Here is a 23669-nt window from a genome sequence, read left to right on the forward strand (position 1 = left end):
TTAGGAGAAGTGTGTGCATTAATATTACACCAAAGGGAGGTCTGATGGAAAAAAGTTTAGAAACCCCTGTTCTAAGGCATAGAACAGAAATGTTATCAAACTAAATCTTTGGTCAACTCACCAAAAAGGAAAGGAAAAAAAGCACACAATTCAGAGTTACAGGCAGAGAATGGTGATTAGAATCTTTTTAAAAGAGCTTACATGGGAAATTGTATTTTAAATGCTGACATTGAAGCAAATTCCTTGTCCAAAAAATGGAATCAATGTGATACGTATTTTAAAAATCTCCACTTTCTTGATCAGTTTACATTAACCAGTACATACAATAAAGATTAATGTGTAGCTGGGTGTGTCAGAATTTGATACGGTCATAAGCAGTTGAATTTTTTAGGGATATTTTTAAAATAAAAATTCATAAGACTGAAATACTAATGAGGATAGTAAAATAGTCTTGATCATTTATTAATGTGAACGTCCATTGGTCCAACAGTGCAGTAGATGAATTGTTTTCCCCTTCCATTGTATGTTCTGTCAGATGTTTCTTCCTCCATCCTTCACTGACCTCCTTAAATTGCTTTCTGCAGGATCCAGTTGGCTTAATCACAATGGAGCCACCCCTGTTACCCTCAACCTGAGCAACCCTTGCAGAGCTTCTGTTGGGGTGGCCTTAAGGAAACGAGTGAACAGGCCCTCATTGCCCAGCATCCCTGTTATCAGCCAAGAGAGCAATTTCTTGAGACATGCGTCAGGTGTGACATAAAAATTCTGCCAGCTTTTTATACGTACCCCTTTTGTTCTTGCTATTATATGAATGGGAAAGAACTTCATGGACTTCATACAGTTATTTTGTAGGAAAAAGTTATACAGAAGGTCCTTGCACTATACATTATAATTTTAAATGACTTCATGACATCAGTGCTGTCTCTCACAGGGTAACCAGAGCCATTGTGAGGATGTACCTGTAGCCTGAGTTGCTGAAATATGATGGCTGCTTTGCCAGACAATGGCAACTCCATTTTTTGAGTCTTAAGTGGTTTCTTTCACACCTCTTAAACAATAAACAATTAGGAAGGAAGGACCTGGAAGGAAAAGATGTGCATTTTCTGACTCTACTTCTGAGTCTTCTTCTTTCAGAACCCAGCAAAAGCATCACGTTTTCAGTAGGATGTGATTTATAGATAGATAGGTATAGATATAGATAGACAGAAAGATAGACAGACATAGATTAGATATCTATATATATATCTATATATAGGTATATAGATATAGATATACAGACAGACAGATAGACAGACATAGATATAGATAGATTTTTTTTCAGTAGGATGTGACACACACACACACACACACATTCTTACTGGTTGTTTTATAGGAAAAAGATATAAAGAAGGTCCTTGCACTATGCATTATAATGTTAGATGACTTAATGACATCAGTGCTGTCTCTCACAGGGTGACAGCCTTTACTACCGGTTCGCAACGGGGCCACGTGTGTGTGCTTGCTTTGCTTGCGCGGGTGCGCGCACTCTTCTGCACATGCGCAGAAGCATTTTGATGATGTTGGGGTCAGTGGGTGGAGCCTCCCGCCAGTTTTACTACTAGTTCTATAGAACCGGTGCGAACTGGGGGCAACCCACCACTGATACCGATATATAAATAAAATAACATTTGAGTGTAATTTTATGTTTACAGCTAATTCCCTGCCAGCAAATCTCCAACACTCTCCAGAATGGGAAGAAGACCTTGTAAATAGGGATGCTTTTGAGATAAGACCCTTGTCTCATCCAGAACATGAATTAATTGATGCTCTCAAGTGGCTCAGTAGCAATGATTGGTAAGGAAAGGAAGAATACTACTTTCTATGCTGCATGAAAGTCTGTGATGTCAAGATTTGGTGCAGGATGTACATTGTGCTGCAGGTGGCCACCAAAATATTAATATTTGTAATTTATGCATTAAAGGCAAGTTGGGTAGGAACTAGGAAGTGTAATACAATCATGTATCATTTTGAAACATGTCTTCAAAGTGGGGGAAATGGATAAAAGACAATGGGAAAAGGTGGCAATATTCTCAGATATGTTGGTTTCCCCAACATAATTATAACGTCTGCATGATGAGAATGCTATGGGGCCTGCAATCTTACATCCTGCACCCAGGAAGAAAGGCAGATTTACTACTTTTTTCCCCCCTGTAGGGGGAAAACAAGTAGGTCCTGAATGGCAGGAATTCGTGCCTCATTTCACCTCTTGTGATTTCCTTTCCATGGTGGTTCTTTACATTGGCTCCCCATAACTCTGTGGCTCTTCTCAGATTTGGCTTTGCCATGCGCTAGGGCCAGCTGATGTTGTATGGCTAGCTTTTTTTTTCTGATCACAAAAAGTCAATGCTTTTGCAAAAAATAAGGAAGAGGGATGGGGTTTATGTCATTGTAATTTTTAGCGTTCCCTTCCAGAGCAGCTGGTGGGACTGGCCAGTTTAGGGGAAGAAGAAGCTGAGGCGGAGACACCTATAGAAGGTATCAAAAAAGTCAAGTTGGTGCCACCACTGAGTGGCAAGGGCCCTGCCCTGTTTTTGCCAAATGTTGCATATTTCAGTGCTGAAATCCAATTTTTTTTACTCTGGATCTGTGGGCGTGGCTTGGTGGGTATGGTGTGGCTTGGTGGGGATGGTATTTGCTGGTTCTCCAAACTACTCAAAATTTCCGCTACTTGCTGGATTTCACCCCTGGCATATTTAAAAGGAGGTAGTGTTAAATGGCACAGCTGCACTTCTCTCATCCTCCACCATGCTCCTCCTGAGGATACTCACAATGTGTCATGTAACATGTACATGCAACTAAGTTTGGAAGGCCAGGTCCAATTATAAGTATAGGTAATGAATAACATCAGACAAGTTATCTGGGACCCATCACCCATCAGGACTAGATTCAGTATTCCATCTGCATTTAAAAGACACAGGCCACTCTTTTGAAGATAGCAAAGTCTACATTTTGGGCAGAGAGGACCGCTGGTTTGAAAGAGGGGTCAAAGAGGCCATCTATGTCAAAATTGAACATCCCTTTCTCAATAGAGGGAAAGGGGATACAATATCATTTATATCCAGTCTACAACACAGTCCTTTCAACAGTTCCAAGAAGGCTCCACATCCCTTTGAACTACTCAGGTGACCCTGAATGTCTATGGGGATTCTCAGTCATCCAGGTCATGGTTGTCCCAAAGGTGCTTTTTCAAGAGGCACCTGGACTTTTTGGGTTTTTTTCTTTGAAGACGTTTCACTTCTCATCCAAGAAACTGAAGAAACTTCTTGGATGAGAAGCAAAACGTCTTCGAAGAAAAAAATATATCAGAAAGACCAGTTGCCTCTTGAAAAAGCACTTTGGGGGTCAGGTGACCCTGATAATACAAATAAACCTCCAGGTGGCCTCAACGGCTCGCTAAAAGAATGCAAATGACCAGATGTCTGGAAGGAATATAAATCCTTCCATTCCCCACCATCCAGTCAGAGCTGAAGAAGCTTCTTGGATGAGAAATGAAATATCTTAAAAAAAACCCAGAAAGTCCAATTGCCTCTTGAAAAAGCACCTTTGGGACAATAGTGGGTTTCAAATCCTGTCGCTACTGGTTCGCTCATGGGCTCACACGTGCGCTCACACAATGCTTCTGTGCATGTCCAGAAACATCCGGGTGGGTGGGCAAACTGGTAGCAATCCGGGGCAAACCGGTAGCAACCCACCACTGCTTTGGGACAACCATGACATGGATGACTGAGAATCCCCATAGACATCAAGTTATCTGGGAGAATAAAAATTCCTTCAGAAAACTGAAGCATTGCCCAAATGAAGAGCATGAAATGGAACACAGAAATGCAAATAGGTATAAAAGCAGCATTTTGGTGGAGGATATTGCATATTGCTAATAAGTCTAAGACCAAGAGTGAAACATCTTTAAGTACACAAGAAGCAGAAAATTATAGAAATATGTCGGATGAACAAGGAAGTTAAAGGAATCCAATCATTTACTTTGAAATTTATTACCTATCTTCATTTTTGTTTGGTCACCAACAGGCAAAGTTGTTAATGTAGTTAAGATGGTGCTGGGGAGCATAGTATAATAAGAACAAAGTGGTGGTGAAGGTACAAAGAATAAAAGCTTTCTTTTCTGGAGGGGAGCCACTCTGCTGCTCAGCCATTTCCAAGAATGGAGCCTGTTATGCAGAACTAGTAGATAAATCACCCCCTCTTATTCAGCTTAATTCGCAGGGGATTCTGTATGGTATATACACTATATACACAGGTGATAAAATGTGTTTCCACAGTAGTTCTAAAATCCACTGTGTATGAGAACTTCTGAGTCTTTACTTTTCTATAGTTCTACCAAGTTACTTTTGTGACATATCTCATTTTCACACACAGTCTTACCAAGTATGAGAAATGAGGTTTCTGCGAAATGCCAGGTGTGACTAATGATTTCTCTTCTCTTTTTCCATCTTTCTGATAACTGCCTCTCAGGCACCTGAAGGAGAAAGGACTCTTCAACATCATATGCTTGGCTACCTGCCATTCAGAAGTTCTGCAGGGTAGACTTCATGATGTTTCCTTGGCAGCTACAAAGGAGGTGGGAAACGGATATTTAACATATGTCCAATCAATCTTCTCTGGTGGATTACCTGATGCTTTCCAATCTGTTTCTATTCAGTCAGTATATCTCCAAGCAGCTTTTATACTTTTGTGCACCTGTGTGTCTGCCCAATGTGCTATTTATGCTTATTTATACTAGAAAAAAGTTAATAAACTTTTTATTATCTTCAGGGTGGGAATAAAATTACAGGGAAACAAGGTATACAAATGTGTTCATATCTGTATTTGTATAAAATTGTTTTGAAAAACATGCTTTAAGATAATGCATAATTTATTATGATGAGGAGAAGGATAGGGGAGCAAAAGATGGAGAGAATGGAGCAGAATGAAGTGTGAAAGTCCATAGTTTCCAGCAGAAGATACCAGGGCCCCGCCTTTACCATTGCAAAGTGACAGGGGCTAGATTGGAACTCAGAGGTACAGTTCACGGTGCCCATACCTGTGCTTTACAAATAAGACTTCCCACTCATGGTTAGCTTTTTGGAAGCTGCTAAAAACCAGATAGTGTCAAAAGGCTTATAGGGGCCTGAGATAACACCTGAGAACAATATGTTGATTGAAGGTTGTGACAGTTTTGATTTTAATAAGGTGACCAATCGTCCTCCTTTAGGGAGGACAGTCCTTCTTTTGTAAATTCTGTCCTCTCTTGAAAAGTGTCCTCCTACATGTCCTCCTTTTCGATATTTGAAGACTAATCTGTAAATCTCCGTATTTGATCGATGCCGATCTGATCCGTTGCGTGTGATGTGATGTATTTGTATTTGACATGACAATTCGTCAAGGCTCGGTACAGTGCAGCGAGATGTGATTATGAGACGCATGCACTCCGCACAAGAGAATTGTTTTGAGATGGTGTACTGCACGCAAGTGAGTGCTGCACGCAAGTGGCTTTGTTTACTTCTTACCGAAACACAACACGGCACACATGCACATGTCCTCCTTCTCATTGTAAAAAAAGATGGTCACCTTAATTTTAATGTACTTTTTATTTTCTTCGTAAAATTCTTGTAAACTTCCCAGAATACAATTGTTTTCAGGAGGACAAAAATGGCTGACTGGCTGGCCTCTCCTCACCTCACCTCACCTTCCTATAGTCAAGGGAGTCCTTCAGATAGCCAGGGTACATTCAATTGTGTTGTTTTACTGGCTGGTTGATTCAGGGGAGGTGCCTGTGAATAAAATGAGAGACGTCTGTCTTTAGAAAGGTCTCTATTGTCACCAATCATTTTGCGTTTTGAGATGTAAAATTGGTTCTTGCATCTGTGAACATATGCTGTATACAGTATTCAATTGTGCTTTAGACAGTAGTAGAAAAGGACTATCATTGTATTCTGCAGACTGAGATATGCTTGTTTGGGTAGCTTACTCGTGACAAATTTTCCAGACCTTAGACAGCAAAGTATAAGCTTAAGAAACATGCCTTACTGTGGAAACATATATCTTTCGTCAAATCTAATGGAAACAGGTTTAGAAATGCAGTGACAGGTATTTTTCTGCATAGAGAGTATATGTTCTCCACTGAGTTATGACTTCTTCTGTGTAAGATATATGACAAAGACACTGTGACAGTTTTGTATAAGAAATACATTCTGTATGTAAAATAAAACTGGCAAGTTAGGTCAGAAAAGAGAATGAAATTGAACATTTTAGTTTTAGTATTTAGGAATAACTAAGAGTCAGTTTGGTGCAGTGGTTAAGATACTGGGCTAGAAACTAGGTGACTGTGAGTTATAGTCCTGTTTAAGTATGGAGGCAGCTGGAGGACCTTGAGCCTGCTTGAGGCTTGGGGCTGTCTATCAGCTTTAGGAAGGATGCAAAGGCAAACCCCTTCTGAAAATGTTGCCAAGATAAGTGCAGGGACTTGTCCAAGCAGTTGCCAGGAGTCAACATTGGCATGAAGATACCAAAATAAATAATAAATAAAATGCAAGAATCTGGATGTCTGGCTCATTCATGTTGATTATGAAGAATATAAAACGATACTCAGGAAAAGGGGAAGTCTTCTGCTTACGTGTATTTGAAATTGAATGAGGAGCAAATTTTATATTTACTTGTATCTATACACCACCAAATGTGTCAAATCATAAATTCTTATGTAGTAAATAAACCTATTCTTACATATACTATATATATATGTCATGTTGTATAGTTAAATTCTGCATGTGTTCTGGAAACTAACCTATTGCATATCAAAACTAAAGTTTAATCAAAAGTAATGGAAAATTCTCAAGTTGTCTTGTCAAATGCCTTGCTATTGAAAGTTATCCATGGTTATCATCAAACCATCCCTTCATCTACATGGCTTGTGCAGAATGCTGAAGGATAATGGAATTTATTTGGGGTTTTTTGCTTGGAATCATAGTATGCTACAGTGATATGAAAATGATATGTCTTGGGCCATCATGATGTAAAGCCTGGTTTTTCATATTTACATTCCAGACATTGCCAGAATTTTTTAAATAATATAATTTGCAAAGCAATGTTGTGATGCAAATTATCTTATTTGCCCCTCTCCTTTCATTCTGGTAGAAGCTCATGCTTAGAGTGATATATGAACTCATTTATTATGGCTTAGTATTAAGACACTAATGAATTTGATTAAACAATGCCATCTCTCAGGACCTAGGAAGATGCCTTTTCTGTCTCAGCAGCTGCTATTTGAATAGCATTTCCCCAAGATCCATATGGCTCCCACCCTAATGGTATTCAGAAAGTCATTAAAAACTTGAGTTTCCTCTTAGATCTTACTATAGGATAGTGGTTGTTTCTTTGTTGTTGCCACCCAGAGTAATTTAGAATTGGGCAATCTCTAAGCTAAATGAGTGAGTGAGTGAGTGAGTGAATGAATGAACTTTTTGTATACAGTCATAGAGTTCCAGGCTTTCTGAAGGACAGACTACTGTTCCTTAACTATAAACGTCTTGATTCTCTCTATTCTACCAATGGAATTTCACTGATTCTTAACATTTTACCAAGGAAAAGAGAAATAATATCAAAATTGCATGACCAAACCAGTACTTGCATTTTCCATTTTCCCAGACCTAAATACTGTTTGGCCTTATAAAACTCATATTGGATGTTGGGAGTTAGCTAGTTCTTGCGTTCTGGGAGTTAATTTCCTGGACCTGCTTACAGTGGACTTTCTGTTTACTGTATTTGACCGCTTAACGGAGAGATTTTATTGCTCTCATTTTAAACCCTTCTAATAAAAAGCAAGAGCTAAGCAAAGTCACAAGCCAACTCCACACTTGTTCATTGTTTGAACAGCTGATAGGCTGCTATCAGCAGACTTTTCAAAGGCCATCATGCTTCCTCTTTAGGCAAATATTAGGAAACCATTGGCATAATTTTGGTCTCCCATTTTTCTCTAAAATTATAATAAACTCAGACTCTGTTCTGGAGTTTAAAAAGTGTTAGTCAAGATAAAGGCAAAGCAAAATTTGGTTGTCACATGGAATATAGCAATAAAGGTTTTCTATTTCTTCTATCAAGAAATACTGTAGACCTGGGAGCTTATAATAGCTTTTTGGGCAAGTACATATAATCCCTTGGTACAAGTTCTCATGGAACTTGGAAAATATATTGTAAAAATTTGTACAATAAATTTCTGTATGTAGAAGTAATATTCAGAAGTCAGAGAAAAATAAGAGCCAGTTTGCTGTAGTGGTTTTAGTGCTGGCTAGAAATTAGGAGATTGTGAGTTCTAGTCCTGTCTTACACATGAAACCCAGCTAAGTGACCTTGGCTTAGTTACTCTTTCTCAGCCCAATTCAGCTCACAGAGTTGCTGTTATGGGGAAAATAGGAGGAAAAAGGTACTATATATATATTTTTGCTGCCTTGAGTTACTTATAAAGTAATAAAGTTGGGATAAAAATCTAATAAGTAAATAAAATAAGAGATACTAGTTTTAGACATCTAATCCCTTAGACATCTAAGGGATTTTGCACTTTGCTGAATTTTGGAGACTTTATTTGGATAAGAAAATGGCTCTGTATTGATTCTCTGGCTGTTGTTCTTTACAATTTGCAAAATTATATAAGATCATATGACTTTCTTTTATCAGGTTAGCAACTTACGATCTAAAGTATCTAGGTTTGCTATTGGGACACTCGCTGAATTGTTCAAAGCTATGAAGAAGCACATGGATCAAGAGGTTGAGGAGATTTCTCGAGTCCTGCTTCAAAAGGCAGGTGATACTAGTGAATTCATCCAGAAAGCAGCTGACCAATCCTTGGGGATCATGGCACAGAGTGTGACTCCTTCGCGAGCAATGACAGCCCTCATGGCCAATGGAGTGACGTATGTACATTACCTTTTCATCTGCAATCTCAATCCTTGCTGGTCTATGGGCATGAGCAGTAAGTGCTAGCATTTACAAAAAAGAAAATTGTTGTAGGAGAGAATTCCATACCTCTGAATTTGGGGAAATGTGTAACCCTTCAGAGGTAGCTGATGACAGCTCCTAGCACTCCTCACTATTGAACATAAAGGAGGCAGGCACGAAGTGTTTTAGTTTAGCAGCACTTAGGGTGCAAAATTTTCCTTATCCCTGCCAGAGGATGGCTGAATTTTTCTGTATGAGCCTACAAGTGGAAACCAGAAATTTGGCTTAGTATTGCAGCTCTTTGGACCTGAAACTGTTCGTCCATGAAATAGAGTGGCAGAGAGAAACAGAAAGAACACTAAGCAACACTGTAAATTAAGCTGGAAATTGTGTTTGCCCATCATGGTAGATTGTGACTCCTTTCTTTTGCACAGGAGTGTGTTTTCCCATTCATACTCTAAGAGAAGCATACACTGTAGGATAAATGAAGGTGAGCTAGAAGAATTGTTGCTATCAGCCTACACCTTGGCAGGTTTCTACTTTGGCATGGAGACAAAACGTACCCTGTGTCTGACAACGCTGATCATTTTGTTGCAGCCACCGAAACCCTCTCATTCGAAAATGTGCTGCTGGACACTTACTGACAGTCATGGAACAAATTGGGGCTGAGAAACTGCTCTCGGGCAATCGGGAAAGTACGGAGTTGTTAGTGCAGACATTAGTGAAGATGGCTCAGGACTGCCATCAAGACACAAGGTAACAGCAGGAAATGCCATTTCCTCAATGAAGATGGAATTTTATTCTCTGGTGACCTTAAAAAGATTTCCCTTTCCTCCATTAGATGTTATGGCCGGAAGATGCTGAACATGCTTATGTGTCATTCAAAATTTGATGGGTATTTGAAACAAAATGTACCATCACATGACCTGCGGGATGTCATGGCTGCAATTAAACAAAAAGTAAGTATGGAAGCCCAGGGACAATCTTGGAAATGCATAAATTAACAGAATATCTGATTCTGTACATGGGCATTGACTGCACAATTGAGTATTTTTCAGAAATGACGTAAAGCACTAATATACCAGTTGCATTCACTTATAGCAGTAAAACCATCATTTTCTTAACTCTGCTTTATTAAATACACCCCAATTAGCAGAGTTCACACAGCTTAATACATTCACCATGGTTTCCAAGCCACAATGGCTCGTTTTGCATTACATTCTTAGTCCAAATCAGCCAAATGATTTAACATGAAAATGTGGAGGCGTGTGTAATTGACCAGAATGTTAAAATAACTGTGGGACTTTATCTGTATAGGGGACAGAAGATTCAGCCTCCCAAGCTTCTTCTGCCAAAAGTTACAGAGGATCAAAGACTGGCAGTTTGACAATCTCACTGGACAGCCTATCTTCAGGCGAAGGGTATGGTGGGAAGCATCATTGTTTCTGTGATTAGCTGGATTTTGGAAAGACACAGAGCATGTCACTGGGAGACATGCTGTATTTTATTTATTTATTTTTTTTAAAAAAGCTCAGGTGCCCGTTACATTCTACATGCATGTTGAGAGGCTACAAAGGAAAAGCTTGTTCCCTTTCTGGAGCCTTTCTTTTGTGGTTGCTTTAAGCATAATTCATTTGCTTGAGATGCTTGATGTTTTCCTCATAATGTCAAAGTTCTGAGTAATGAGCCCAACCAATTCAGCAACTCTTGAGACTTTTAGCTTTCTCAAAGAACTCCTTTATTGAGTACATCATTTCATCACAGTTGAAAAAACAAACCAGCTCTGGCTATTTCCTGCACTTTCAGTATAATGAAAGATTAGACAGTTCCCTCCCTCCTTGTCACAGGTCACATTGTCCAGTTAGATGTTCTGGCATCTCCTTGGTAACCTCTTCCAGTCTCTGGCCAGCACCTGTTAGGATGACCTTGGTTCCCACAAGATAGTAAGTTCTTGATGTCTGGTCTGACATTCCAGAGCTCCCCCCCCACAAGTGTGTCAAGATGAGAAACAGAGAAAATGGCTGCGACAAGCCCGATCTGTTTTGAAGTTGACACATAGTTTATGCCACTGCTGAAAACCCTTAATTTAGGAGAGAAGACTTACTTGTGAAAACTTTTGTCTGTCCTCTAGAACAGGAGTCTTCAAATGTGGCAACTTTAAGACTTAAGCATGGCTGGCCAAGGAATTCTGGGAGTTGAAGTCCACAACTTTAAAGCTTCCATGTCTGGAGACCCCTGCCCTAGAACAGAGTTTCTGCATCCAGGCAGCACACTTTCAAGTAGCTCTTAGATGTCAGTGAAGCATTATTTGGCGGTGTCTCTTTGTTGCCTTATGATAAGCACCCTTACTGTATATAGAGAGCTAATCCTCTTCTCTCTTCTTTAGAATGCGTATACTGTAAATTTTCTTCTAAGTCTGCCATCTCAGAGAAGCAACTTTCCAGCTGAATTTACTATTTGTCTTCCCACTCTAGCTGCAGAGAGAGCTTGATGGCTTAGGGAGAATGTTTTGGAAATACACACTGCCTGCTTGCCCTTTGCTGCATAGCTCCACACCTGGTGGAAGCCATCTCTCTTGGCACTGAGTGAGCGACATCCTTTGGATGGCATTGCCTGGAGCATGAAATTACACATTTTAGTAATTAGCAGAACTATCAGCAATAACAGAGCAGCAAGGAATAAAGAAAAACAGGATATGTTTTACAGAAAGAGAGAAGGAAACTGCTAATTCACAACTGAGGAAGAATTTAAGATTTTTTTTTAAAGATTCTGTGTTTTTAATCATTTGAAATCATTTGCAAAACCAATGGTAGAGTCTTAATTCTCCAGACTTACTGTTCAAATTTACAAATTGTTCTTTTTGTCTGTGGACTCCTGCTCTTCTTACCCCCCCCCTTTCCTTTGTATAGTTCATACTCCTATTGTTGTTGTAGGCTGCATATGAGTTCTTTAGCCTCTTCCGGAAGACTAAAAGGATACTTCATCAAAGAAGTATGAGCAAAGGGACATATAATGGACAAAGAAGAGGCAGTCCTGTGAGGGGAAGTAGAACCCATTCAGTCATAATAACTTCTGTCTCTAGCTTTTATATCCATTAAGTTTATCTGAAGACTCGGACTGAGCATCTACAACTCTTGATACTTCTTCTCCTTCTTTTTTTTTTTTTAATGCTATTTTGGTCTCTAACAAAAAGAATAGCATGCCTGATCTTATATTAAGTCAAGGGGACAACCAGATATGTTTGAAGGAGATTTATTTTTGCTCTTGATTGGGCACTATGTGATGAAGATTGGGCTGTTGCAGCACGTTTCCCTCTGTAAGGCATAAATCAGATTAGATCCTCTTAAATCCAGTGTGCACATTAAAAATCACACAAAATCTGTGCCAAAGGCGCTATTCTATCAGCTTTGGTTGATAAACCAGTTGTGTCCCTATCTGGGGAAGAAAGATGTGCATCGGTTACATAATGATCTCATTTGATTTAGGGTAATTCATTTTTGTGGGGCATTTTGGAAATTGCATTTAGCCGTGAATATGGTGGGGAGGTTGAAGCTTCTCAAAAATCATCCCTATATTGAAGTACCTACCCTTAGTGTCAGTTTATTTCCAAGACTAATTACAATTCTTAATTTGCTGTAGAAAATCTCACACAGTTTAAATTCATAAAACCTATAGCACTGCCTGCTTCTCTATTATCTGCCCCACACCTTCAGGACTTTTGCAGAGATCTGTCAAATATCAACAATTGTCTGGGAGAGGAGGCTTTTAACAAGACACCATTGGCCTATTTAGAGTGTTCAAAGGTTTTTTTTTTTAATGCTACTAATTGTACTGCACTGTTTTTAATTGCATGTGTTTTTGTAATATCATATAATTAGTTAGCTTGATCTCTTATATGCTATTCAGAATCAATGAGGAATGGGTGGCCATGCACTTGTAAACTCAAGGAAATAAATTAAAAGAATCCCATCTCCAGCTTTGTCTAATTTACTGTACTATTCTGAAGTTGATTCAGAGTTGTGCATATTGCATCTGGAATGAGTCATGAAGGTTAAGTGAACATTGTTTAACTTGCACGATATATTTGGCATACTGCAAATTGTGCTTCCTTTCAGGGCTTGATAAAATTATTTACTGTATTATAATATGGTTGGCAAATATGGTGAAAAGCTTTTCACTTTTCAACTCCAGGTCTACCTCAGATGTTCTTAATTTTTCGCAACCTGCAGCTCGTTGCTCTTCACTTCGCAGCATAGAAGTAATGGAACAGCTGAAGGAGCTGAACAAACTGCTTGTGGCCAAGGAATTTCAGATACGAATAGATGGAATAGCCTTACTAATGGACCATTGCAAGAAGAACCCACACTTTGTCTCTTCAAATATTGTGCAGGTATCCATTATGAATACCAGTATCCTTAATTAAAACATAAATATTTATTAAAGTTGCAAGGGCAGTACCATCCTAGCAAACAGCCAGATGAATTAATTGTACTCTTTTTTAAAAAAAAACATTTCTCCAATTTACTATTTTTTATGAAGAATTATTTATAATAGTTGGGGCACATGGATTCTCCTTGTTGGAGATCCACTTCTGCTTTATCTTGTTAATTGTTAAAACATCAGGAGTAGAAACAGTTCTGCTTTCATCTCATTGAGAGAGAGATACTATTAGCCCCTCAATTTAAAACTGCTTCCCATAGGAACATTAGCATATTTCCTTTACCTCTTGTTTCCCACCTTGAAGGTATACAACTTAGAAAGGGAGCTTTCTTTCATACCATATAACAGGGGTGTCAAACTTGCGTCATCACGGCGGCGTCACATGACGTATTGCGATTCTTTTCCCCTTCACTAAACTGGGCATGGGAGTTTGACACCCCGGGTTGCGAATTTGACACCCCTGCCATTCCTTAATGAACATGTTATTCTATTATACCTTAAAGATTAACAATTTTACTTTTACATCTGTAAAATCTTATGCTAAATATGCCTTGGTGAATGAACTGGAAGATGGTTTGATTTGTTGCAAATGACCTCTATTAACACTTGATAAATGAGGGTGAATACAAGAGATATTTGACTGGCACAATATATTAAAGCAAAATTTTCATGTACTGGCTCATAACTTGTTGGAAAAATTCCCACATTTCTATGTATGATATTTATGGTAGAATTTATTTGCTTATTTTCTTAATGTAACAGATTTTTGATACTTTTGCCCTGAGGCTTCAGGATTCCAACAAGAAGGTGAACCAGTATGCATTAGAATCAGTTGTCTCCATGATTCCAGTGCTTAAAAATGGCTTTAATCCAGTCCTGTTCTCTGTGGTGACGATAGTGATGGACAACTTAAACTCAAAGAATTCTGGGATTTACAGTGCGGCAGTAAAGATTCTGGACACAATGATTACTTACTTAGGTAATGGTTATCTACTTGCAAGATATATGTATTTCTGTGTTTGCTGTTATATCATATCTTCCCCCCCTCCCCCACCAGAGAAAAAGAATTATAGAATTTTAAAGAAGGTAGACTGTGAATGTGCTAACTTAATGCATACTTTTGAGGACATATTTTATTTGAGTTACAAATTATATCCAAAGTTTCCCCAATTGTAGATCTCAGTATATGTGCATTTACTTTCACATATAAGTTTAGAATATGTGATTTAGAGCAAATCTCCCCTCACAGTTCTAGTTAGCAGTGGTAGAATAGCTTGATTATTGTGTGTGTGTGTGTGTGTGTGTGTGTGTATGTGTTTGTGAGTGTGTGTGTCTTCAAATCAGTGTTGACTCCTGATGACTGCCTGGACAAGTCCCTGCAGTTTTTTTTGGCAATGTTCTTTAGAGGTAATTTGCCATTGCCTAGGGTTGAAAGAGAATAACTGGCCCAAGGACACCCAGCTGGCTGAAGGCAGGACTAGAACTCAAGAGTCTTCCACTACCTTTTTGCCCATGCTCCAAGGTGGCGGTTTGTGGGTGAGGCTCCAATGTCTTGGGGCAATGTAGGAGCTATCTTGGATTCCTGGCGGATTGATTTGGAGCTGCCCGGTTGGTGACCCCTCTGAAGACCTGGGATTTAAGGCGGGATTAGAAGATCTTGTGGAGACTAGAGGGTTTGGGAAGAGCTGGGCTCTGGAAGAGCTGGCATGGATTGGCCTATCGCCCTGGTCTGTCTCCACCACCCCCCTCTTCCCACCGCAGCCCGGTTGTGGGCGTTGGCTGGGATCACTATCATCCTGACTGGACCCTTCCTGCACTTGGACTCATTAACCATTAAAATGACTATAGTTGACCCCCGGTTCCAGCTATACCATTAGTACTATCGACATCTGTAATGCCTTGCTGTGAGGAGAGGTTTAAGCCTGGGCACAGGCATCGAGGGAGTCATTTCTGTTGCAGCTGTCACCGAATAAGATCTGCTGTTACCAGCCACTGTGAGAGGGTGGCTTGGTCACTGCTTTCCCGGGGCAGCGGCCTGAGACCCCTCTCCACTGTTGTGAGAGGACAGTGGAGCCCGGTTGACCCGCGCCGGAATGGTGAACTTTCTCTCCTGGACCTTTTTCTAACCATCACCATTGAATCCTTGGACTCGTTCATCTTCCCCAGACAGACTTTAGGATTTATTCACTGGCTGAGCTCTTCGTGCTGCGAGACTCCCCCCTCTCGCAGGCCTGGCCCTCCATTTTATCGAGGGCCTATCTTGATGATGGGTTTTGGAACCCCGAGAGATGGCATGTAGCGAAGAGGGGGTTGAGGGGTTTTTTATCTAAAATTTTAATGAAAATTTTAAGGGGACCTGGGAGGAAGGGAGGGGGTTGTAAAGGTGGACCTGGGGGGGGGGTCCAGATAGCCACTGGGTCGTGTTGGGTCGATTGGCTGCAGCAGAGGGGTCGTGGAAGGAAATTTAACCAGGGAGCAGGGGGGCGACAGGAAGGGCAGTGTAATTGAAATTATGAGTGGGAGGGGCAGGTATGACAGGCGCAGGGGGCCATATCATGTGTCGGGGGTGTGCACACGGCCTTCTCTGTGGGAGCCCCAGCCCTGTAGAATGAACTGCGCCCGGAAATGCATAAGATCTCTGACCTCAGGGTATTTTGCTATGCCCTTAAGACCCTGCTGTTCCGCCAGGCCGGGCTATCAATGTAATGATTTTAAATTGGATGTTTTTAATTTTTGGGGGTTTTAATATTGAGCTAAAATTATTTAATAATTTTAAATTATTTAAATTGTTGTTTGTCTTTGTGCTTTTAATAGGCTATATACTGTCCTGAGACCTTCGGGAGAAGGGCGGTATAGAAATAAAATTATTATTATTATTATTATTATTATTATTATTATTATTATTATTATTATTATTATTATTATTATTATTATTATTATTATTTATTGGTTAATCTTTAGTGAGATTCACAGCCTTTGAGGCTGGTTAATAGCTCAGCAGCTCGAGTCCTAACCAAGGACCTAGGAACTGTTAAGGTATTGTCGGAGGATGTAAGCTGTTCCGAGTAAGGTGGTTTTTTGTAGAGTCAAAATGTTCAAGTCCGGCAAATTTAGAATTTCTAAATAGCGGGGTAGCCCTTTGGGTATTGCTCCAAGGGCTCCAATTACAATCAGGACAACACACAATTTCTTTTTCCACAGTCGCTCAACTTCAATTTGTAAGTCCCGGTACTTTGTGATTTTTTCATCATCATCATCATCATCATCATCATCATCATCATCATCATCATCATCATTATTATTATTATTATTATTATTATTATTATTATTATTACCTAGGAACCTTTACTAGATATAAAATAAACTCATCTCGGGTTCTATAAAAACTGCCATCTATTACTTCCTCTAAATGAAAATGAAATTGTACATATATGGGATGGAGGGACGCAGTATTGGATTTGAAATAACAAAGGCCTTTGCAGTCAATTATTGCAGATTGGTGGAAAATTATGTCCCATTAAAAGTTGATTCTGCAGTAAAAATACATCCTACCCCAATGATCTGGGTGTTAGAGTTATGGAACTATCCCTATATTGTTCTTTGTAGGGCAATCTGGAATCTCAAATTTGCTTGAGAGGCCAGATCTGTATATGCCTTAGAACTAGGCAGTAGAATCATGAGAAGCTAATAATATAATTTTAGATTGCAAAAGTGGACCTGCACTTTGATGCTCCACCATGTAAAATTCAGTGCTGGTAGAAGACTAAACCATTTCTTTTTTATGATTATTTTTTAACTGAAGAGAATTAACAAAAAGTTCCTACATGCAATTTGATGTACCATAATTTCTACTCGATTCTTCCACTCCATTTCTCAGTTGGCAGCATGAATATAGATATAGATTAAACATGGGCATGCTATGGATCCTCTCCATTAAACAATGCCATCTACAGGTACTCCTCGATTTATGACTGGTTGCTTACTGACATTCTAGCTCCGTGATGGCGAACCTATGGCATGGAGCCATATTGGTGGACACACCAGTGTTGCCCTAGCTCAGCTCTAGCACGCATGCGTGCGTGCGCCAGCCAGCTGATTTTTGGGCCTTTTGGGCCCACTGGAAATCGGCAAACAGGCTGTTTCTGGCCTCCAGAGGGCCTCTGGGAGGGTGTGGGGAAGGCTTTTCCCCCTTCCCCAGGCTCCTAGAAAGCCCCTGGAGCCTGGGGAGGGCAAAAAAACAGGCCTACTGGGCCCACCAGGCCATCACATGTCAAGGGGGAGCACGGGGGGGTCTGTGCGCATGTGTGGAGGGCAGGGCACATAGAATTATGGGTGTGGACATGGGCGCATGCACGACCACCCTGCATTCCCCCATTTTTTGGCATGCAATGGCAAAAAGGTTAGCCACCACTGTTCTAGCTTATGGCAAACCCTTTAAAAGGTACTTGTGTCCTGGATTCAAAGTGGTGATGGCTGTCTCTGCCCTAGTCATGTGATTGCATTGTGGGCCCTTGGCAACTACCCCCATATTTATGGCTGTAAACAGCATTCCGTGGCCATGTGATTGTGAATATGATTTTTTTTGCCGGAAACTGGGACATGCTTCTGGTTTCCAGCAAAAAATATCTATGGCAAACAATGGGCTCATTTAAGGACCACGGTATTTGCCTACTGACTGTGGCATTCACTTAATGACTGCCATGTTTGCTTTATGACCAGCACAAAAAAAGGTAAAATTGGATATGGTCACATGATGACAAGCTTAATGACTGGCACAATTTACTAGCATAATTGCAGGGTCAATTCTGGCTATAAATCGAGAATTACCTGTAATGGGACATATCTCTCTTATATTGGCTAACCCAGGGGTCCCCAACCCCTGGTTTGTGAACCAACACTAGGCCGCGGCATGTCAGAAACCAGGTCACGCAAACAAGTGGAGCCCCATCCATTGGATGCAGGCAACCACACTCCCTTCAGTCCATGGAAAAACTTCTCACCATGGAACAGGTTCCTGGTGCCCAAAATGTTGGGGCCCACTGGCCTAACCAATGGGCCAGTGGCCCCTAGAATTTCTCCTAGAATTTCAATGGCCTTGATGACCTTCTGAAAGATGTTAAAGACTTGACTCTTCCAATAAGCATTGGACATGGGTGTTAGCTAGACCCATTTAATTCAATGACTGGATTTTTGGTTGGATTTTTATCCTTGTGCATAGTGCTTGCTTTTTGTTTTTAATTATTAATGTGGTTGTATGATTGATAGTTATCTACCCATAGTCACATCTTGACTAGGCAGCCTTATAAATTGTCATATTTTTTTTAAAAAATAAGTTTGGTAAATTTGAATCCTGGTTTGCTTTTTCATTGCTTACTGTATGATGTTAAGATGGGGATGTGGGTGGGGGTGTTTGGTTAGTGTATGGCTCCATGTATTGTGTAAATCTACAAATTTCAGGGACAAGGTTATGTGTGTTGTGTGAATATAGTCCATGAGTTATTTTGCTCTTGATTTGAGGACAATCTCCCAAATAAGCTTCTTCTGTGCTGGCTTTATAGAAGCCCTAACTTATGAGCTTCATCCAGCTCATTCTCCTATCTCTAATCCATAAATATCTCCAATGCGTACTCTTCTTCTTCAAAGGAAATTTATAGTTTACCGAGCTCATTTCTGAAGAACAAACAAACATAAATCCATGTCTAAATGACGGCTTCTTTCAAACATTGTTCTCCAAAGACAGAAATTGCAATTGCCAATAACTACAAAACCAAGGACTGTTGTAAATTTCATACCACATAGATTTATATCGATATGAAAATACTGTACTGGGTGAATAGGCCAGACGTATTATAGGATTTTATGAATCACGACTGAAGTTAGTACTAACATACAGATGTCCTAGTAGATTTACTTATATCCAAACCATGTCATATTTCTGCCTATATTGAAGAACACAAGCACTGAATTTAGAATCAGACATTAATTTTACTGTGTTGTAATTCTGAGACATAGCTGATGTGTGTCATTGTAGAACTACAGCTCCCAGCTTCTATAGGAAACATAGTCAATGCTGAGAGAAGTTATTAGTTGTATTTAGCAACATGTGCACGAGTTGCCTATACTTGGCTAGAGACTTGAGTATGCACAGAGAGTATTCTCCTTTTATCCAAATCCTTTGCTTCTTTTACACTGGATCCCAGTGGACTGCTTCTGACAAAAATAACCTTGATACTAGAATTAAAAATACTTCTATGGATCAGGATAATGGACAGTCTGGAAATTATCATTCTTTGTGTAAATTTTGAGTTTGGAATAACATTATTTTCCTTCCTTGACTGGACTGGGAACCATTTACCTTATCTATGGATGCTTTAGGAGCTTCCACCACAAGAGGACAGTATGTGTATACATTTCTTTGACTTCCAGGGAATGTATGATTGTCATTTATAAGTATGGGGCTCATATGATCTTGGAAATCACAGGTTCTAGATGTTACTGGACAGAAATGTTTGGATTTGAAAAATATAATGAGCTCTTAATTTTTTTAGTTTTTGAAATTTAATAAAACTCTTAAAAAAGAACTGGCTTCATAAATGTGGTTACTGATTGTAATATCATGATATGGATATTTCCTAAGATACCTTTTCCTTCCTGGTTTTGATTTTCATTACTTTTTATATTCATTTTCTTTCTTGGTACTATTTTCCGTGCAGTAACATATAAAGCATACCAAAACCTTCCTTACACTGATTTTATGAAAAGTCTATTCGAATCAGAATATCAGATGGAGATAGAGAAACTCTCCCATTTCTGTCAGAGCAGCAAGAAAAATTGCTTAATATAATAATCAACATCAATTCTTTTTGAAGATATACAATTTGCTTTACATTTGCAGAATGGTCCTGTTTGCATGGATGCAAGAACAACACTTATTGAAAATGATGTGTCCTCTGACTGTATTTCAGGATCTGAGTTTTTTCATCTGGTACCTGATTCTTCACTTTGTGAAGGCTGGCTGCAGATGATTAAAAAAAAACATTGCTGTCAAACATCACATCTCCCCATTTCTTGACCTTCTGGAAAAGCAGCTCTAAATTAATCTCCTACCAATAGCTTATTGGGGCTTTCATGATTTTCAGATTTTTGAAATGTACAGCACATTTTTCTGGAAGACAAAAAAATGGAGAAATGTACCGTGCTTTATTTTAGAATGAGTTTTGAAAGTTGGTTTTACAAGTGAACTAAAAACTTTAAAGATATTAATAAGAGGGCAATGATCATCAATAATTAACACCCACTCTCCACATTCGATATTAGCATTTCAAAGCAAGTGTTCTTCTTGCTGCAGCAAATGGTTATACTTTCCATTAATCGCTAAAAGGACAAGAGTTGCCTTCCTCAGCACACACATCATTCCTCTTCCATCTATCACAATGGATGGCATTGATCAGAATATGAATTTTTTTGCTCCTTGCTGTTTTCTTCTCTTTGATTCTTCTTGGCTGCATAACCTGAGAAGGAACAAGTTAGGAAAATATTCTTTTTTAAAAAATAACCAGCCAACAAATCAACATTTGTCACATTTAATTAATCTGTATTTATTTGCTGTACCATTTTCCTCCATTATGATAGTTTGGAATAGATTCCATTTAAAATCAAGTAGGCATGCTACCTATTCACTAAAGGCTGAAACCTGAACCATTGTTAAATGCCTGATCCTGGATTGTCAAAAGCCACCTAACATACACATGTTTTATAATCCCTCCCCCCAAATGACTTAATGGTATTGGTTGTTAACTGAAGCAGGAATTCCATAGTCCTAAATCAATCCACCACTTCATATTTCTTTATAAATTGGCATGGAAGAACCAGAGATCATATATCCTTTGCATCAAACACTTGCATAATTGCTGAAAGAACTTTAACAAAAAGGCAATACTCCATCTTGAAGAGTTGTAGATGCTGGCTTGAGTACATTAGTACATTGTTCAATAAAATATAGTTTGTTCAGTAAAGGCATACTGAACAAACAATGTTTCTTTACTACGCTTTTTATATATCATTATTTAAAATAGCTTGCATTTTTAATAGTGCGAAATGGATTATTGCAAGGAGTGTTGATTACATCTGGATGCATTGGGAAAGAATGTCTGGCCAAGCAGGATCCATTGATGCCTCATTTGATTATTTGCAAGCAAAAGCAAATCATATGAACGTCAATGCTATGATGCTAACTGTTTTGTTATTTCTGTTTGTTGATTTCACAGAAGCAGTGAGACAGAATGTTCATGCATTAGTCATATTGTTTCAAGCTCAATACTTCCTCAAGCCTTCAATTCAATTGAATTAGTTACTGGGGATTCTGGTTATTGTGTTCCTAACACATTGGAAGAGTGCAAATTGGGGAAGATTGGCATGTTTTTGAAGGATAGTAGCTTGTAGGAACAAAATCTAAATTTGCAAAAACATCTTATTCTCAATTCAAATACAGCATGACATGACATTGTTCATTGTTTATTATGTGGTAATTTATGTAACGTCCCACAACCATTTTGATTGGTCCACAGTAGTTTGCATCCAAACAATATGTTTGTCCCTTTCAGACAACCTGTTGCTGCTTCAAATATTTGCCAGCAGGGTGCGTTTTCTCACTGGCCGAGCTCTGCAGGACATCACGGATCGTCTGGCAGGTTAGAAAAGACTATGTGTGGTGTGGAGTTTCTTCTGAACAATATTTCTGATAACAGTAGGAGGCAAAGAGCTCCTTTATTCACAGCTCAAGGCAGTATATTTCTATTTACAACTTTTCAAACTTGAAATAAGAAATGACTGCTTATTGAGTATATGGGCCAACTCTTTCTCTGGAGGATCTCTGACTTATTAGCACAGGCATATCTCAGTCTTAGAGGTGTTGTTTTTAGCAACACACTGGCAGGACAGTCACTTTGAAAAGATTGGTATCACAATAAGTTGAATCAGTTGGGCTCATGTCTCCAAAATAGAGAAGAGTAGCTCGCAAAAAATATATACAGTACATGATTTATTCCACAGAGATTTAAATGTTGTCCCATTCTGTTTGTTGAGGGTATTCAGCTGAGTTTATTTCCTAATAAAGATACAAAGTTGTTTTTCTGGAAATTTCTGTGTCAGGTTTATGAATACTGGATAAACCAAATATTCCACTTCAGTTGCATTTTAGATACAAACCAATAAATACTTGCATTTTCTTTCCCCTTTATTCTTTGAATTTTTAAATATAGTATAACAGTTCTGGTTTAAAGTAATTGGAAAACAGTGAAGAAACCATTGAACAAAGAAATTGATATAAGCTTTGACAAGAAGTCTAAATTAAAATATAATATAAAGGTATACAACCATGATTTAAGAAACTCTGATTTTTTTTTTCTTAAGAAGGAATGAGAGGAAGAAGAGAGATGTGGCTAGAACATTCTCAGTAAAATAAACTGGTTTATTGATTTTGTTTCTTGGACCAAAGTTGTCATGTCCTTTCCAGGCATTTGGATGACTCAGGAATTATTTCTGAAAAATGGTTTTTCCCCTGCTGCAAACCAATTGCTATGATCTCTTTAATCTATTGGGCAATGGAAGCAAACGTTTGCCAGAGGTCCAATCCACAGCTGTGATCTAGAGAACAGATCACAAACTCCTTATAGCAGAACCCCAAAATTGAAACTAGTTCCTTCAATATATGCATCCTAAAGCTTATCATGATCATTTTTCATTGGCCACTGAGATGTAACTGGACTCAAGATATCCTCATCAGATATCACTAAAAGGTCACTAGCGTCACTGGTGTTTGACCCATGGAGTACACTTTAACTTAGTGTTGCAGTTTAGAAATTTGATATGGACATTTTGAATAAGTCTCTATTTGAAATAGATAACCAAGCCATCTATTATGCTGTAAATCAATCACTAAAATCAAACAGCATTCAAGAGCTATAATTTTTCCTGGGGGAAAAAAGCACTGAAGCCACAAAACTGCAATAATAATCATTTAAGACCAGAAGAACTTCCATTTAGTAAAATTACCAAATGGCTTTATAATAAAACAGTTAAGTACTTACCCTACTCCTCTAAATCCAGTTTTATACTCTATAAATGAAGTGGCACAAGAATGACAGCACAGATTTGTTATTGAGGTACACTTTCTCAGGTTTTTTTACTGCTTATGAAATGTTTTGGATGAAAATAACGTTCTTTTAAAAATCTGTATGGACTGTGCATATCTACTTTTTTAAATTAAT

The 23669-nt window shown here is 38.9% G+C and overlaps 2 protein-coding genes across 4 annotated transcripts in view; one reads left to right on the top strand and one right to left on the bottom strand.

Moving 5' to 3' along the window:
• Nucleotides 1-23669, top strand: part of TOGARAM2 (TOG array regulator of axonemal microtubules 2) — an 80119-nt gene that overhangs the window by 51151 nt on the left and 5299 nt on the right. For both annotated transcript variants that reach the window (XM_034427983.3, XM_034427982.3), the window contains exons 10-19: nt 585-749; nt 1692-1833; nt 4507-4612; nt 8701-8936; nt 9559-9717; nt 9803-9920; nt 10279-10382; nt 13153-13351; nt 14164-14380; nt 22005-22091. In XM_034427983.3, coding sequence (XP_034283874.2) covers nt 585-749; nt 1692-1833; nt 4507-4612; nt 8701-8936; nt 9559-9717; nt 9803-9920; nt 10279-10382; nt 13153-13351; nt 14164-14380; nt 22005-22091 — 1533 coding nt within the window. The remainder of the gene's footprint in view (nt 1-584; nt 750-1691; nt 1834-4506; nt 4613-8700; nt 8937-9558; nt 9718-9802; nt 9921-10278; nt 10383-13152; nt 13352-14163; nt 14381-22004; nt 22092-23669) is intronic.
• The window catches only part of PCARE (photoreceptor cilium actin regulator), a 31705-nt gene continuing 28618 nt past the window's right edge, over nt 20583-23669 (bottom strand). For both annotated transcript variants that reach the window (XR_004593007.3, XR_015731489.1), the window contains one exon: nt 20583-20912. The gene's annotated coding sequence lies outside the window, so the exon portion shown is untranslated. The remainder of the gene's footprint in view (nt 20913-23669) is intronic.

This window comes from Pantherophis guttatus, chromosome 1 (genome assembly GCF_059756535.1).
Source record: "Pantherophis guttatus breed Tessera chromosome 1, ASM5975653v1, whole genome shotgun sequence".
Taxonomy (NCBI): Eukaryota; Metazoa; Chordata; class Lepidosauria; order Squamata; family Colubridae; genus Pantherophis; species Pantherophis guttatus.